This window comes from Fusarium vanettenii, assembly GCF_000151355.1.
Source record: "Fusarium vanettenii 77-13-4 chromosome 6 genomic scaffold NECHAsca_33_chr6_1_0, whole genome shotgun sequence".
Classification (NCBI taxonomy): domain Eukaryota; kingdom Fungi; phylum Ascomycota; class Sordariomycetes; order Hypocreales; family Nectriaceae; genus Fusarium; species Fusarium vanettenii.
This window is the reverse complement of record NW_003315852.1, coordinates 1-16,221: the sequence shown is the minus strand read 5'-3', so window position 1 is coordinate 16,221 and position 16,221 is coordinate 1. Positions and strand designations below refer to the sequence as shown.

Below are 16,221 nucleotides of genomic sequence, written 5' to 3'. Positions count from 1 at the left end.
TCTCGAATCAAGCTTGGTGCCTAGCAGAACTTTCAGTGACACTTTACAAACACCTATCGACAATGCCTTCCGCAGACAGTACAGTGGTTAAGTCCGTCGCCTTGGCCGGGGTGGGTACAATAGCATCTTCCTTCGCTAGAGAACTACTCGCTGATCAATTTCCAGGCCGGAGGACACCTCGGCCGGCAGGTGCTCGATGCACTCCTCAAAGAACAGTCTTTCGACGTTATAGTCCTAGCAAGCCGCGGACGCAAGCCAATCGACTATCTCTCAGGGGCCAGAGTCGCGCTGGTCGACTACGAATCGCCCGAGTCACTTCGAGACGCACTCAGAGGAGTCGACGCCGTTGTGTCTGCCCTAGGCAAAAAGACCGGCCTGGAATGCCAGCTTAAACTCATCGACGCTGTGGTAGCTGCCGGGGTGAAGCGTTTCATACCCTCCGAGTTCGGGGCCGATCTGCAGAATCCCAAGATTCGGGCGTTTCCCACGTACCACACCAAGGTCCAGACCGAGGAGTACTTGGAGAAACTTGCTAAAGAGAACGAGCTTACTTATACGTACATATACAATAGTCTGCTGCTAGACGATGGACTCGATCTGAACGTGTTCGCCGACTTTACCGCCAGGACAGTCAATATCTACGACGGCGGAGGTACTGCATTTTCCACCGCAAGCATCAGTACTGTTGCGAGAGCAGTAGTGGCCGTCTTGAGAAACTTTGAAGCGACGAGGAACAGAGCTATCCGCATCCAAGACTTGTCAACCACGCCACGCGACTTGCTCCAGACGCTTCAGAGGCTCGACGCGGGACACGACTGGACACCCGTTGCCGTCGACACTGAGGTCCTGGTCAAGAAAGCACAGGAAGACTTGGCTTCGGGAATATTCAGTCCAAGGGCCTTTGCCGCCTTTGCAACGAGGGCGACCTTTGCGCCTGGGCTTGCGAGCACTTATGATGCTGACATGGATCGATTGGGCCTCACAGAGATGACCAGGGATGAATTTGAGGGCTTATTGAAGGAGCGGCTGGTGTGACACTTGACGGCATGTACTCGAATGCAATGAACATTTAGACTAGTTAAACTTGGTTTAGTATTCACAGACAAAGTACAGCTGACCATCATCATCAGGAAAAGTACACATGTCCTCCCCCAGTAGAGGCCCCATCTTGTCACTGTCATCCCCTTGATACGCATGCGCGAGGTCAATTTGACCGCCCTGTGAATTGTCTACCGTTGGCCATGGTTGCTGGGCAGCCGGACTCGTGTTCTGCGGCGCAGTAGACGAAGACCTCGCCGACATGGCAGACTTGCGTCGCCCCAGCTCCTTCTTCCTCCTCCTCCTCGCCTTGTCGATGCTCCGCATGACCGACCGCCACTGGTGCACCCTCCGGTGCCGGGTCGGCGAGTCCCAGCGCAGCACGGCGCTCTGTTCCACCACCCGCCAGGCCTTGTCGGCGTCTCGCACCAGGGGCCGTCTGGAGAGCTCGCACAAGATGACGGCGAAGGCGTGCCACTCGTTATAGCATTTTGTCAGCCATGACCAGTGTGCTACCATGGGGTCGGCTCGCAGTCGGTATGAGTGCGTCATGCATTCTATCGCGTCCTGGAAGACGCGTCTTCGCTGGTCTTCGTTCAGCGAGGTCTCTGAACCGAGAGGGTTGAGGGCCATGAGATGGAGGTTGGAGATGATGGTGCCGATAAAAGCGCTGACCAACTACAGGATGTTAGAACACGCGTTTGCAGACAGACGGAGGCTTACACAGCGGAGCGACTCCCGGGATGTCTTGTTCCCGGAGAATCGGTCGACAATTTTTTCCCGCTGCTTGTCGACCCACGCCTGCTTCTCCGCTACCGTCATGGGCTTGAAACTCTTCCCGGTATCCGGGTCAATCCTGCGCGTGTCAATCATGGTCCGCCAGATGCTGGAGGCCCAGCAGCGGGCGGCCGTGAAGGACATGTCGGTCATGCTGCGAGACTCGCTCGGATACTCGGTCATGTCTGGGTGCAGATCTTCGTCGTTCACGTTAAGGGGCGGTCTGGAGTCGAAGCTGCTTAGCTCCATGCTGGACATGGATCAGTTCGGGACATTGCATAGAGACGCGGATGATTTGACTTACAGGCCTGGAGAGCACGAGTAGTCCTCCGAGGCAGGCGTGTCGAGGATACATATACCCCACCACAGCCGGCGACGCATCTCGGCATCAAAGGGACTGAGGTTGAGAGCGCTTCCGTCGCGGTGCATCCCGAGAGACTGCGCGAGCCGAACAGCTAGCCCGGTCATGTTCCAGGAGTATGTAGGATCGCGGGAGCGCAGGAGCACCAGATACACCACAAAAGTCTGCAGCGTGAGCATGTCGTCCGTCTCCATCAGCCTCGAGCGAGACAGGGCGCTGTCTGCGCCTCGGCGCAACTTGGCTAGCAGGGTAGACTGCTGCACGCCGAATTGCAGCTTACAGTCGTCTGAGGAGAGGCTGTTGACGGCGCCAAAGTATATTACGAACAGGAGAGCCTCAAGCGGTGGCTTGAGGTCCCGCGGGTCCTGTATTGCTTCGAGCACCATTTGCTCGACCGAGGGTATGTGCAGGATGGTCGCGACCGGGTGGACATTCTCCTTGAACAGTTTCCACGCCTTGAGTCTTTGGTGCTGAGGCAGGTGGGGAGAGTCGGGACCGATTTTCTGGGCACAGGTGTTGAAGATTGGGGCGTATTGTAGTGACTCGAGGCCGGATGCAGGGGGACTCTCTTCGCATTCAGAGTCATCATCGTCGCTCACTACAGCTTCGTCCATGTCGTGCTAGAGAGAAGGGACATCAGTAACATGGAAGTGACCTACGGGAAGTTTGCCCACCTCAGTATGCAGAGCCTCCCAGAATGCACCGCTCACGTATCTCTGCCGACCGTCATCCCTTACCAGCTTCCCCATTAATGTCCCGTACGGTGACCAAGCTGAGCCTGAGGCTTCTCGAGAGCCTTCGCCAGACGCACTCGCAGTATTGGCAGGGTTGAGCTGCAAGCTACTAGTCGAGTCTGTGTCCTGCAACGGTGAGTGAGACTGCTGGAGAGGGCTCGGAGTCTGCTGTGTAGCATGCGATTCATTGCCGACGAGACGGTACCCCGGCTGATTTCCCGTGCCGCCGGACCCGACCGAGTGAGGAGGCATCGGTGGCGTCGGCGGCATATTCTTGGGGTCTGGCTGGCTCTGGGGCAGAACGGAGTTCAACACAGAGGGCGGCAGCGTGCCCTGCTCCATGCAGCTGACCAACGTCTTGAACATGGGCTCGAGGCGGTGGAGCTGCTCCAGCAGTCGCGTGTCCCGGAGCATCTGCTGCGCGTCCGGGTTGTTGTCGGGCGGGTAGACGCACTCGGTACCGGACTTGCTGCAGTGCTGGCACGGCTGCTTCTTGTCGCAGCCGACCTTGCGGCGGCGGCATGCCGCGCAGACTCTCCGGGACATGCGAGGCTGTGTCTGCTGCTGTGCCTGCTGCTGTTGCTGTTCTCGCTGTTCCTGGCCGTCTCCAGTGGGATTCCATGCTGAGATGATGGTGTCGCCTTCAGACATGGCTTGGTCACTCGGCGGAACTTGAGACTGCGGTTTGTCCCGAGACTCCATCTCGCGCTGGTGTTGGCAGTGGTGATGTTCCGGATCCGATGACGGATTGTCCATGTACCAAGGCTTGTGCCCCAATTGTCAAGGCGGCGCCAAGGGAAGGTCGTCTACGTCGCCAGTGGAAGCGATTACCGTCCAATGTGTGCAATAGTAACGAGCCAGAGCTTGGGAACTACATGCGACACTGAATGATTGTGAAGAGGGGAAGTCGTCGTCCACGGTAAGCGAGCACAAAGAGGAGGCGAGATAAGACGGGCAACGCATTTCCATCCATTATCACTAGACACCCATGCTACATGGTAGCGTACGCCACGAGATTCCTCCTTAGCGCAAGGTGGTATCAAGCGGCTTGCAAAAGTGCGGGGAAGCACGAATCAGGGTAAGGGTATTTGCTCGGCCAGATTTCAGCGGGGAGCCTGGCCTATTATCAATCCTGAGGAGATGGGAATCTAAGAAAAGAACGGTCGCCACGGAGTACCAAGTACCACTCAAGCATGGCATGTCTCTGCTGTCTCGGCTGGGTAGGCGGGGGCCGGATAAGGTGACCAGGAAGGGAAGAGATAAGCAGACTGGACCTTGGTAATCTACTAATCTAAGTAGGACCAGCACCCATGCTCGGCACACAGCGGCCGGGGCTCCGGGGTCCGGCATCCAGAGACCCGTCCGATCAAGACTTAAAAGACTTGGGTCGACACCGTGCTGATGACTGTTGGAAGTAAATTAAAGAGCCTCATATTTGCATCAAAAGTTTTATCCAGCATGACCTCGTCAACCTCTGCAGTGGAAAAGTCAGAGTGGCTCATCCACATTCCAGACCTCCCTGACGCCAAAGAAAGGAGAGCCGCCGTGTTTCCGTGAGTATACATTCCATGTGTCAAGTAACGCTTCCATGACGACTGACCCCCATCAGTCAGCACATTCAAAGGATGAAATCGGACCCTCAGGACTTTTGGGTGTTTGGAGGTGAGACAACTCTGTTTCGCTCCACAATGACAATCATCTCTGATCAATATGAAGGAGCCACTTTGAAGGACCGTGCGAGCCCGGGACAGCCCCCGCAGATAACCGGCAGCGCCATGCTGGTTTTTGCCTCCAGGCGGGACGACGTCGTGGCCCGCCTCAAGGATGATCCCCTGGTCAAGGAGCGGGTTTGGGATCTCGAGAATGCGCAGATCTATCCTTTCTTCCGACCCAGGCGAAGTGCTATTTGATGGATTGTCCGGATATGGGGCCGAGAGGGTAGAAGTCAATGCGTGTGTTCTCCAAACATATATCTCGATTTGATATCAATACATGTCGGTTTCACTGCCGTCGCATACCTACTCAAGACCGCCCATGTTTGCTCCAGATCTCTCTCCAGAACTCCCCTAGAAGCCCCACGCTCTTTGCATCACCCGCGGGAAGCACTTGGCTCACGTAGACGGCGCCCAGATCTCTATCCCGGTTCACAAACCAGCCAATATTGGGCATTCCATTCCAGGTGAGCGTCTTGGATGGGAGATTGGGCACATTCCCCTGAACAACCAAGCCACCCAGGCCAAATGCTACCTCGGGATGACCCGTGTCGTCTCCAGTTAATTGCTTGTGCAGGGACTGTCGGCAGTCGTTAGCGAAGCGGACCATGACCGGTGGATACGGAGCGTACCTCTTGTCCCACAAGTCCCTCGTATTGACGTGTTCTCGTCTCAAACTGAGTCGTAAACATGGCCGCCGCAGAGTCCGGCTTGAGGAGGACGGGCTTCTCCTTCAAAAGATCTTGCAGAATGGCGATCAAGTCCGAAGTTGACGTAATGAGGCCCATACCGCCGCTATCATCTTGTGCATCTAGCGGATACGGAGACGGAATCGGGGCCAGCTCTCCCGTATCTGCCCGATGCCACATCTGGGCCAAATTTGTCAGGATGTCTGGTCTCGTGGATGGATGGAAGGTCGAGCTTCGTAGTCCAAGAGGCTTGAACAGGTTGTTTTCCATGTAGGCGGCCAGTTTCGTGTTACCGTTGAGTCTCTCCACCAGCACGCCAACCCAGTCGAGGCCTGAACCGTAAACCCAGCTGCTCCCAGGCTCGAAGAGGAGAGGCAGGGTAAAGGCCTCGGCCACCTTGCCGCTCATCACCAAAGGGGGTTCCCCTCTGGACTTTCTCCATGCTACCAGTATCGGGTGCATGGCGTCGTAGGAGAGGCCGCTTGTGTGAGTTACCAGATGGCGCAGGGTGATTTTGTTTTTGGCCGGCACGAGCTCAAAAAGTCCGTCGGGCTTGGCCTTGATGATATCCGGATTCTCAAGTTCTGGCAGCACGCTGCCAACCAGGTCGTCCAGACCAATCAAGCCCTTCTCAACGCATTGTAGCACGGCGATCGTGGTGAGGAGCTTCGTGCAGGAGAAGCCCCAGAAGGTGCTGTCGAGTGTGATTTGCTGACCCTTTTCTTCTTTGAGCTGCCCTTTAGCAACGGTGTAGAAAGTCTCTGGATAGATATGTGAGTTGAGGCTTAATCGCAGTTTACGGTGGCTGTACCGTCTTTACTAAAAGCAGCAAGCACTACTCCCGGAAGCCCAGATGAGAGGTCCTGTGTCAGAGAATCGAGTGTTTCTTCGCATTTGAGTTTCATGATGGCAAGCTCGTATAGGTAATCGAGATGGTAACGTGCTCCTAGTCAGGAATTAGCAATTGGCAGAGGGCGTATTGGAATTGCTGCCATCGCGAGACATGATGTAGCATGACCTCGTATTTATTTACGAATATTTTTCCAACTGTTCACCTTCTTGGTGATGTGATAGATAGTGGAGCCTAGTCTCGATCACCATAGTGCTGCTCGGCGGTCTCGGCCGACGGGTCAATCCCTGTAATTTTGGTCACCTCGATCTCGAACAGCGTCTGTAAGTCTCTCGGCCGGGGTCCCGGAAGTCTAATCAGTAGTGCGACTGTCTAGATCGTGCTTCATACACTCCCATCCCCAGTCTCGTGGAACCGGGGCTAGGTCACGGCACGAACCAAAGCAACATGGCGGACAAGCAGATACCCTCGACAGCGAGCGCCTCCGCCTCCAACACAGCTCCAACACACACAAGCAATGCCGGCAGAAAACGGCGCTCATGCTTGATGTGTAGCAAGCGAAAGGTCAAGTGCGACAAACAGAAGCCATGCACCAGCTGCGTCAAGGCTGGAAACGAGTGCGTGTTCCCCGCCAGCATCGCGAACCGGGCTCAGGTTGGGATGGCACCGGAGATCTTTGAGATGCTGCAGAGACTTGAGAAGGCTGTGCAGACACTGGAGCCCAAGGAGTCCGAGACGGCTGAGGCTTCTTTGCCTTCCAATCAGTTCTCTGATGGGGATGGTCAAACGGAACCTCTGCAGCCTGTGGTTCCCACTGCTGCTCAGGAAGGAGCAGCGTCTGAGATTCAGCCTGAGCCTTACATCCAAGAGAGCTCAACTGGAACTGAGCACCAGGCAGAGGGACAGGAAGCAACTGGTAAAACCCCTAGTGCAGTGTCGAGCCGCAGCGAGAGCCCTGGCAAGATTGTCCGCGACCACGGCAAAGACATATACGTGAGGCGGTGGTTCTGGGACGACGGAAGCACCGAGGTAAGAGCTCGTAAAACCCCTGCTTGGAACATTTCTAATGATATACAGATCAGCAGTGGCTCCCAGTCAGATACAGACGACAACGACACCCATCAAGATCAGAGCGACATGCAGAGCTCGTCGACAGGTCGCCGTCCGGGGACACTGGCCAACCCCAAAGAACAAGTTATGCAGATTTTGGTTGCCCAGAAAATGCATCTTTGGGGCATATACAAAGAAAGGGTGGAGCCGTTGACCAAGTTGTTGCATCTTCCGTCGCTGGAACAGGCTGTTCTGGGATGGCATTCACCGAGCTCGGCCGACGGTATGCAGTGCAACCTTTTGGCGACCTACTACGGAGCGGTGACCAGTCTGAGCGAGGAAGAATGCGTCGTGATCTTTGGCAACGGGCAGGCACATGTCCTATCCCACTTGAGGGAGGAACTTGAGGCACTATTTGCCAGCGCCTTGCTCATCCACACTGGCGACATCCGACCACTGCAGGCCCTGGCTCTGTACCTCGTGTTTCTCCAGCATCATGAACCCCGATTGTCTTGGAAGCTGTCAGGCCTGGCTGTTCGGCTGGCTCAGACCTTTGGGCTGCACAGAGAGGATAGTTTCGTTGGGCTGTCGATATATGAGGTGGAGATGCGACGCAGGCTTTGGTGGCAAATTGCTATTTTGGATGCACCGTCTGCGGAGGCTTACTCTGGAGAATACAACCTGTAAGCACGGCACGTCCCAGTTTGAACTTTCCGGTGCCTCATTCTGATTTGTTGACGCAGGCTTGAGATGAGCAGCTCTGACACCAACCCGCCCCGGAACCTAGACGACGCACAGATATATCCCGCCATGGCAGAGTACCCGCCTGAAGCAAGACGCATCACAGAGATGACCTTTACGCTAGCCCGCTGCCAGATCACCAGCATGTATCGCTGTATGGCTGACTCGAGAAGACTGTGCGGAGCTACAGGGAAAGCGTACGCGGAACTTACACCTCAGGAGCGGGCTGATTGGGTCGAGGCTTGCGAGTCGGACTTCTCAGAGCGCTTTCTTCGAGAATGTTCTCCGACAAACGCCTTTCACTGGGTGAGTTTTCAGGCCGCTGTACTGTAAACGAAACGTGCTGAGATGAGCTTCAGACTACTGTCATCTTCACCAGGATGCTCTTCCACAAAGCCAGACTGCACGGATGCAACCCACTACACGACGCAAAAACCATGCCAGAAGCCACCCGCGAGAGGCTCTTCCTCGTCGCTGTCGAGGTGATGGAACTCAACTACAAACTGCGGACCGATCCGCGTACGCGCCCGTGGCTCTGGCTTTTCAGCTCCTACACGCAATGGCATGCATTCTCGCTCGTCCTCGTCTGGCTGCAGATGGATCCGTTCTGCAGATACTCGCGTCGAGCGTGGGAAGCGGTCGAAAAGGCCATCGTGCTGCGGTGGGAGCATCCCGCTTCGCTGCTGAATGGCAGGAAACCTCAGCAGTGGCGGTCCATCATTAGGTTGCTGGAAAAGGCGCGGTCGGCACGGCGGGAGGCTTTGAGCAAGCGGGCTAGACGAGGCTCGAGGAATGCGAATGACTTGAGGCGGGCATCTTTCAGAGGTTCCGTGGCGTCATCCTCATCGGCTGTGCCAGTGATGCATACTTCATCGGCTACCGCAAGTTATCCCAGACAGGAAACACAACCACAGCAGCCACATGGTCCACAGCAGCAGCCCCCTATCAGATCAGTTGAACCAAATGCGTCTGGCCCCCCACAGGCTACCACGGATGTCTCGTCATTGCCTCTGCAACTCACTGATATGATACAGAGTCCATGGCGTCAGGCATATACTAACACGATGCCGGATTTCTCCATGGGTGGTATACCAGATCCACTCCCAGACCCGGATCAGATGATGATAGATGGCCAGTTCTCTGTTGATGACTTTGGATGCGTGCAGGACTTTTCGTTTCTCGATGATATTTTCTGATGAATGGCGGGGTGTGGTTGACATTGGACATGTATCAAGTGATTTTCTGCGTCTTGGGTACTACTGGAATCACGGAATAAGTGTAAATGAAAAGTTTATCTTGAGGCTTCAAGGGCCGGGCTTTAACTATAATAAAAACGCATTGTCAATATCTCATAGCATTATATCCCAATGTTAACAGAGTGGCCTCTTTTTTTAACCTTCTGCCGCCTACAGTAGAAGACTCATACCTAGCTCTATTATCATGAAAGGTTAAACCTCTCATGGGTTGTTTAACTGCTCCAAACTCCGTACCAGAAATAAGAGAATTATCTCTTTCTATCTTCGGGAGACTCAGGTAAAAGAGTAACTATGTAGTAATAGAAGGGGTTCAGGGGGGCTTACTCATGTACTGGAGAGCTTGCCAATCACACCAAAATCATGCAAAGAATCATCTAAACATTCAAATGATGTCTAATTGTCTCAGCTACTGACTCTCATAGGTGAACATCCTGAATCTTCTGATGTATCGCACTGCTCCCTTCCAACCCCGCGTGCGTTGCCTCATCCATACCTGGAATAATCATCTCAAACGTCTCCCGAATCACCGCATACTGAAAATACCCGCATCGAGCAATAGGTTGCGTCTTGGAAACATCCAACTTGCCATCGGTCAAGACGTCATCCCGGATATGCACCGCAATCACCCTACCAATGACGACGTCGACCGTCCCCATCGGCGGCTTAGCAGGCAGCCGCAGAGTTGTGTGGTAGACACACTCAAACTTGACGGGACTGTTCTTGACCATCGGCACAGGATTACCCGGCAGCGCGCGGCTGTACTCCTTCTCGAGCCCCGCGCGCTCAAACTCGTCCACGCCGTATTCGACCTGCTGCGCCGAGATGTTGACGGCCTCGCGGAGGTCCCAGGTGGCCAGGTTCCAGCAGAACTTGCCCGTGAGCTCGGCGTTGCGGACCGTGTCCTTGCGCTGCGAGTCGGGCTTCTGGTTGGCCGAGAACATGACGTATGGCGGGTCGAAGGTGAGGTTGTTGAACTGCGAGTAGGGCGCGATGTTATGCGTGTCCGGGTCTGTACCGGAGATGGTAGAGATCCAGCCGATGGGGCGGGGGACGACGCATGCCTTGAAGGGGTCATGGGGGAGGTCGTGGGGGATGTTTCCAGGTTCGTAATACATTGTACGGTTCTGTGAAAGTCTTGCTTGAGAACTGAAAGGAATTCTAACACTTCGAATTGCAGATCTTATTCGAGGTTGTCAATCATGGATCTCATAAATGCAAGGGTTCATAAGGAGCACGACGTGTTGTCATCTGTTGTTCCGGAGCTGTCTAGCGTCTTGACACGGATTTACGAGCACGGCCCGCAGCTCGTGTTCAACGGAGAGCCTCGGGCATTCCGCATTCAGTGGAAGACGCGGCCGAGGATCGTGAAGCCACGTTCCCCCGCAAAACTCGGGGGATGAATCCGGGGATGAATCCGGGGTAGAGTCTCCACTCTGTTGGTGACCGAAAGCGATTGAAAAGAAGGCCTCTTTTATGGTAACCTTGATGTGCCTGTAATTCTGTATCTTGTACAAACAAACTTATTCCTTGCGAGCTACCCAAACATCTTATCATGTCGCCACAGACTTCTACCATTGAACCCATTGATGATGATGTCGAACTTGGCCCTGGCCGTGACATCCCCACCGATGGCATCCCGGTGAACTTTGTGCCAGCCAAAGCCGGCGACATCATCAAGCTGGGGCTCATCACCTGCCGCGTGCTGGAAGATGGGTCTCGCACAGGTGAGTGCGGCCAGCCCCCAACAGGAAGAAGCTGACCCGTGACTCGTCGGGTAAAGACAACCGCATCGGAGCGGCCGAGTTCACTCTCCCCCCAAAGCTCAAGGGCCCACCGGCCCACTGGCACGAGATGCACGACGAGACCTTTCTGACGACCAAGGGCACAATTCGCTACCATCTTCCAAAGGCGGATGGCACTGAGGACATCATCGACGCCCACGAGGGGGACTACGTGACTGTCCCAACCCGGGCTCCCCACACCTTTAGCAACCCGACGGACCAGGAGGTCAAGTTCTTCAACACGTACACTCCGGCGTACTACATCAACTACTTCAAGCTTTTGGGCACGTATGTGCAGGAGGGCAGGCCGATTTCGGACAAGGAGCACTTGGATGCCATGTCGAACTATGCCACGCTTCGAGTGCCCAAGAAGTATCTCGAGAAGAAGGACAAGTAGTTAGCCGCTCTCATGGATAGATGAAATGCGTGATATTAGTCGTGGTATAGGCCTAGCTAGATTTATCAATCCAAAAGACTGAAGAGTTGCGAATATTTGTTACTGAAAAATAACTTGTCCTTTCTCCAAATTGTCTTGTGAAATGCGACCTTGGGCCATCCCAAAATTCTACATTGGAAGGGCACCATCTCCTTGGAAATCTCCCATATCTTCCTTATCTCAAGACGAACCCGGGTCGGATGCTCGGCCGGCGGGGTGGGTTACCGACAAACCCCAAACCCCGAGAGAGTCCCACCCCGTTAGATTTCCCGAGGGCAGCCCCTCCTCATTGCTGCCTCCGTATCAGTAGGCCTGACCAATCCAGCCGGCTGGAGATAGGCTTACTCCGGCCGATTAGCTGCAGTAGTAGTCAATTGATGCTCTCTTACATTCCCTCCCTGGTCATGAACGAAGCCCAACATATAGTAGACGATTCACTTTGTTGCTTCCACCCTCAGAGCTATCACCCCTTCAATTAGTTTACTACATTGACCAAAGAGGCAATCATGTTGATATTTATCTTGCCTGTTGTAGCGGCTGCAGTCGCCATTGCCTACGGTGTGATCTGGGTTCTCGTCGACTACGTACGCATCCTCCGGCTTAGACGGCGCATGGCACCTGGCCCATTCCCGCTACCCTTGTTTGGAAACATCTTTCAAATCCCCAACAGCAGACAGTGGAAGAAATTCGAAGAGTGGTCGTTCAAGTACCAGAGTCCCATCATCACTATCTGGGATGGACACACCCCTGTCATCATTTGCAACGATGCTTGGTCAATGTCGAATCTGTGCGACAAGATGGCAAACATTTACTCATCACGAGCAGTCAAGACGCTCACTGGAAAGATCTTTGGTTTGAACAAGTTCAATCAAGCTGGCCTGGCCTACGGGGAGCAGTGGCGACTGCACCGGAGACTTACTGTGAGTTGCGGTCCTTATCGGTACTGGCAAGGTGATACTAATCCGATCATTAGCACTCGGCTGCAAATGCCCAGATTGTCCAAACATACCGAGCTGTTCAGGCAAACGAGTCCAAGCTTCTCATCAACGAATGTCTCAACGATCCCGGAAGATTCGTCCAGGGTGCCCTGCGGTTCACCGTGTCCATCGTATCCGTCATCGCCTGGGGCCGCCGGATCAGCAGTGAATCCGACAATGTCCTCAAAGTGGCCCAGGCATTTGTCGGAAGTGCCAATCTCGGCTTCCCAGGAAAGACTTACACCGAGGCCATACCCATCCTTGCCTCGATGCCTCCATGGCTCAACGCGCTTCCCAATCAGCTGAGGAAGCTTGCCGATACTTCCAACAAATATTTTTACGCCTTGTCCGTCGAGGGCGCTGAGGCTGCACAGGATAACTTTGCAAAGAGGCTGCTGAGAGAGAAAGAAGAACATGGTCTCACCAAGGTCGAGATTTCAAATCTGACTGGCAACTTCATTGGCGCTGGAGTTGATACCACGACGAGTACAATGTTGACGTTTGTCCTGGCCATGTGCCTCAACCCGTATGTTCAACACAAGGCACAGGAGGAGATAGATGGCGTGATTGGCCACGACCGCTATCCAGATTGGTCCGACGAGGGGAATCTCCCCTATCTGGCGGCCATCATCAACGAAACACTTCGGTGGCGGCCTGCTTTCGCCCTCGGCGGTCCTCCCCACGCCCCGACTGAGGATCATGTCCACAACGGATTCCTCATTCCAAAGGGAACAGCTGTCATCGGCAATCTCTATGCCATCTCACGCAACCCGCGCGAGTATCCCCAGCCGCAGAGGTTCTGGCCGGAAAGGTTTCTTGATGGATTCGACCGGCCGGCTTACCCGAACAAGAGAGGGCATAACGCGTTTGGCTGGGGCAGGCGAGTGTGCAGCGGAGAGGCATTGGCGCAGCAGAGTCTATACTTTACCATTGTCTCTTTGCTGTGGGCATTCCACATCCGCCCCGGGCTGGATGAAAATGTGAGCATATTGTAATAATCCGCGGATTGCCGGCTAACAAATGAACAGGAAGTCGAGGTCACTCTCGATCCAGACGCATACACCGTCTCGCAAGTAAATCGCCCGGTGCCTTTCAAGGTGCGCTTTTTGCCAAGGTCCGAGAAGATTGCCAGCCTTGTCAAAGAAGGGGCTGAGAATGCGCGCTCGGTGCTTCGAGCCTTCGACGCCGAGACCAAGGTCACTTTTGAAAGCGCTCAGTCAGTGTCTCTTGACATGCCCGTCGCACACTCAAAGGGTTAGACTATTGGGAATCCGTGTTATGGAGGGACAAGTTTTTCGTGATGACAGGAACAAGGCGGATAGAGCGGAAGGGGTAAGGAGGTGTGGTTGGTTTGAAACAGGCAAGGCTTGTCTGATATTTGGTAGATGAGGATGAGACAGGTAGCACTGAATTTAATTCTCAACTGGTATAAACCTAGGCTATTTCTTTACATTGAGAGGTGTCTTGGCTTTGTCTGAAGGGTAGTAAGGTTGCTCCAAAACCACATGTGGAAAAATGTAATGGGGTCTACCTTTAAGATGTCCTGGGTTTTGCTGAGAACACTAAATAATTGACTGTATAACATATCTCGCTATGTTTTGAAGCAGATTGGGTAACTTGAACAAAGAGAGTAGCTCGTGACGACACTGGTACCGCTGAATGCTCTTAGGGGCATTATTGTACAGATCTAAAATGCTTGTATTATAGTCAATGTGTTCTAGATTAACAATATATTCTTTTTTATTGTTAAAGCCCGGGCCTTATGGATTAAATGAGCCACAAGACAGCATCATGCCATGATAAAGAATGAATGAATAACATAGCTCTTATGTTAAGTAATAAAATTTAAAGCGACTCTAGAAAAATTTCATGGAATGAATCAATCACCACGATAACCCCTCCGGAGCATTATTTCCGTTGAGGACAGAGTGCCCGCAAACACCACGGCAAAACGCCTCATCCTCCTCAGAAGATGACTGAGCAAGAGCCCTGCGAGCAGGCCACCACTCCTGACCGCGCTTCTTCTCCTCGTCAAAATGATCATGCAACATCTTCTTCACCAGCCCCGTGACATACGTGACCCCTTGCTCGACATCAGGATGGAACGGCCCGGTGGTGTACGTGTCGTTGTTCAGGTTGGCCTGGGATCCGTTGGCGAGCCACTTGTCCTCTCCCTCGACCTGGGCGAAGAAGTCGAGCTTTTCCTGCAGCTGCTCCTTCGTTGCGTTCTTGGCACGGTAGACCTCGTACCGCATCAGGCTGGTTGTAGCCGAGGTTGGGACAATGGACATCATGTAGAAGAAGACGGGTCTCAAGAGTGTTAGTTGGAATATTGTCAGGGATCTCAGAGTCTTACGTCAATGTGACTGAGGCGTTTGGGAACATGTAAGTAGGACTGACTGAGCTTGAACGCTCTTCGCCCTTTCCGCCGAGGTGCTCAACCCAGTACTTGTGGCAACCGTACACCATTTGCCTGTTATTTCGAAAGAATGGTGCAAGGCCGGGATGAGCGGTAGGGCAATGGTAGCACTATTGGTTCCCATTAGAAGATTGAACGACCAAAGGTCGAACCGGTGCACAAACCTCATTGTAGTTCTCAATCAGAGTCTTCCAGTTAAACTTGCCCTCCATCGACCAAGTGTGATCGTACTCATAGTTGCTCATGTCAAAGTTGCTCAGCCTTGGCTGCTTGTCCACTCCGCCGAACTGCTCTTCCCAGCTCAGAGTCGGCTTCTCAGCAGCATCTAGGTTGACCCAGAGGAACCCAAGATCATCGATGTGAGTGTGCACCTTGTACAGTTTGTAGTCATCCTTCTGGAAGCCTTCAACCTGGTCAAACCGGGGGGCCTTGGCCAGGTTTCCGTTCATACTGTATGACCATCCTGCCAAAGTCAGCTGAGGCTCCAGAAACTTCAAGTCCACTCATACCGTGGTATTTGCATGACAGCACCATGACCTTCCCCGCATCTTCATGCACAATCGGGAACGCTCTGTGGCGACACACGTTGAGAAACGCGTTGACGCTTCCAGCTCGGTCCCGGATGATGAAGAAAGGGTAGCCGGCCATTTCATAACGAGCGTACTTTCCAGGCTCGTTGAACTGGCAGGAATGGGAGATGAGTATCCATGATTTGCTGAATATGGCCCGTCGCTCAAGCTCGTAGAAGCCTGGCTCGCGGTACCATGACGCTGGGAGAGTGCTTTGCATGATGTTCTGATTTTCTGTTCTCTGAAATCCTAGGGTGAAGTGATCATTGCATTGCGTGGTAAGACAATTGCATGAATATTGCGTGTTTAAGTTTCAGCTCCTGCCTCGACACTTTGGCCGGCAGCCCCCGCATACCGGCCGAGAAGTCCGTGAAGGCTGCAGATGGAAAAAACGCCCGTCGGCAGCTACAAGCAACGACAGACTTCCAGATACTTCTGCAGCCAAGACCGACCGTTACACGCATAATCTTGCTTCGTAGCATCTCAGGTAAGAATTGCAGGGTTTCATACTATTGGTTCGGCTTCGCGGCCGAGGTCGTCCGTGAGCTTCTGAGATGCGGGGTGAAGCGGCGAATACCTCGGATTCCAGCTACACAATCCTCCCCCAGTATCTATGGAGATAACGCAACCCCGATTTTAGATCCACTAAGTAGTCGAAATCTGTCATAGCAAATTCTGACCTCTTAGCGTTTTGGGCTGGTTCGGGGATTCTTCATATCATCCCACCCAGATAAGACACCCCGATATCTCGAGATACTTGACAATCACGGGCCGTATCTAGGCCATTGATAGAGATTACAATGCATCCTTATCTCCTCCTCTTAGCCCCTG

The 16,221-nt window shown here is 53.7% G+C and overlaps 9 protein-coding genes across 9 annotated transcripts; 5 read left to right on the top strand and 4 right to left on the bottom strand.

Annotated features, from left to right (window-relative positions):
* Positions 1 to 270: 270 nt before the first annotated feature.
* NECHADRAFT_42219 (uncharacterized protein) lies at positions 271 to 1,035 on the top strand (the record flags this gene model as incomplete). The annotated part of the gene is made up of 1 exon (XM_003042546.1): positions 271 to 1,035. A coding segment is annotated over one exon (765 nt), but the record flags the coding sequence as incomplete, so codon positions are not given.
* Positions 1,036 to 1,089: 54 nt separating this feature from the next.
* NECHADRAFT_80973 (uncharacterized protein) lies at positions 1,090 to 3,612 on the bottom strand (the record flags this gene model as incomplete). Its single annotated transcript, XM_003042454.1, has 4 exons — positions 1,090 to 1,716; positions 1,762 to 2,065; positions 2,120 to 2,796; positions 2,836 to 3,612. The coding sequence occupies 4 exons, from the start codon at positions 3,610 to 3,612 to the stop codon at positions 1,090 to 1,092; spliced, it is 2,385 nt and encodes a 794-aa protein (XP_003042500.1).
* Positions 3,613 to 4,368: 756 nt separating this feature from the next.
* NECHADRAFT_80972 (uncharacterized protein) lies at positions 4,369 to 4,820 on the top strand (the record flags this gene model as incomplete). Its single annotated transcript, XM_003042545.1, has 2 exons — positions 4,369 to 4,463; positions 4,520 to 4,820. The coding sequence occupies 2 exons, from the start codon at positions 4,369 to 4,371 to the stop codon at positions 4,818 to 4,820; spliced, it is 396 nt and encodes a 131-aa protein (XP_003042591.1).
* Positions 4,821 to 4,932: 112 nt separating this feature from the next.
* NECHADRAFT_42161 (uncharacterized protein) lies at positions 4,933 to 6,052 on the bottom strand (the record flags this gene model as incomplete). The annotated part of the gene is made up of 2 exons (XM_003042453.1): positions 4,933 to 5,190; positions 5,246 to 6,052. Coding segments are annotated over 2 exons (1,065 nt in total), but the record flags the coding sequence as incomplete, so codon positions are not given.
* Positions 6,053 to 6,608: 556 nt separating this feature from the next.
* NECHADRAFT_80970 (uncharacterized protein) lies at positions 6,609 to 9,148 on the top strand (the record flags this gene model as incomplete). The annotated part of the gene is made up of 4 exons (XM_003042544.1): positions 6,609 to 7,190; positions 7,239 to 7,894; positions 7,955 to 8,258; positions 8,312 to 9,148. 4 exons carry the CDS (start codon positions 6,609 to 6,611, stop codon positions 9,146 to 9,148), a joined length of 2,379 nt encoding a protein of 792 aa, XP_003042590.1.
* Positions 9,149 to 9,624: 476 nt separating this feature from the next.
* On the bottom strand, positions 9,625 to 10,323 carry NECHADRAFT_42124 (uncharacterized protein; the record flags this gene model as incomplete). Its single annotated transcript, XM_003042452.1, has 1 exon — positions 9,625 to 10,323. The coding sequence occupies one exon, from the start codon at positions 10,321 to 10,323 to the stop codon at positions 9,625 to 9,627; it is 699 nt and encodes a 232-aa protein (XP_003042498.1).
* A 437-nt stretch (positions 10,324 to 10,760) lies between these two features.
* Positions 10,761 to 11,386, top strand: NECHADRAFT_41989 (uncharacterized protein; the record flags this gene model as incomplete). The annotated part of the gene is made up of 2 exons (XM_003042543.1): positions 10,761 to 10,932; positions 10,989 to 11,386. 2 exons carry the CDS (start codon positions 10,761 to 10,763, stop codon positions 11,384 to 11,386), a joined length of 570 nt encoding a protein of 189 aa, XP_003042589.1.
* A 545-nt stretch (positions 11,387 to 11,931) lies between these two features.
* NECHADRAFT_80967 (uncharacterized protein) lies at positions 11,932 to 13,661 on the top strand (the record flags this gene model as incomplete). Its single annotated transcript, XM_003042542.1, has 3 exons — positions 11,932 to 12,345; positions 12,399 to 13,382; positions 13,431 to 13,661. The coding sequence occupies 3 exons, from the start codon at positions 11,932 to 11,934 to the stop codon at positions 13,659 to 13,661; spliced, it is 1,629 nt and encodes a 542-aa protein (XP_003042588.1).
* A 624-nt stretch (positions 13,662 to 14,285) lies between these two features.
* On the bottom strand, positions 14,286 to 15,610 carry NECHADRAFT_42368 (uncharacterized protein; the record flags this gene model as incomplete). The annotated part of the gene is made up of 4 exons (XM_003042451.1): positions 14,286 to 14,712; positions 14,759 to 14,931; positions 14,986 to 15,284; positions 15,331 to 15,610. 4 exons carry the CDS (start codon positions 15,608 to 15,610, stop codon positions 14,286 to 14,288), a joined length of 1,179 nt encoding a protein of 392 aa, XP_003042497.1.
* Positions 15,611 to 16,221: the final 611 nt, after the last annotated feature.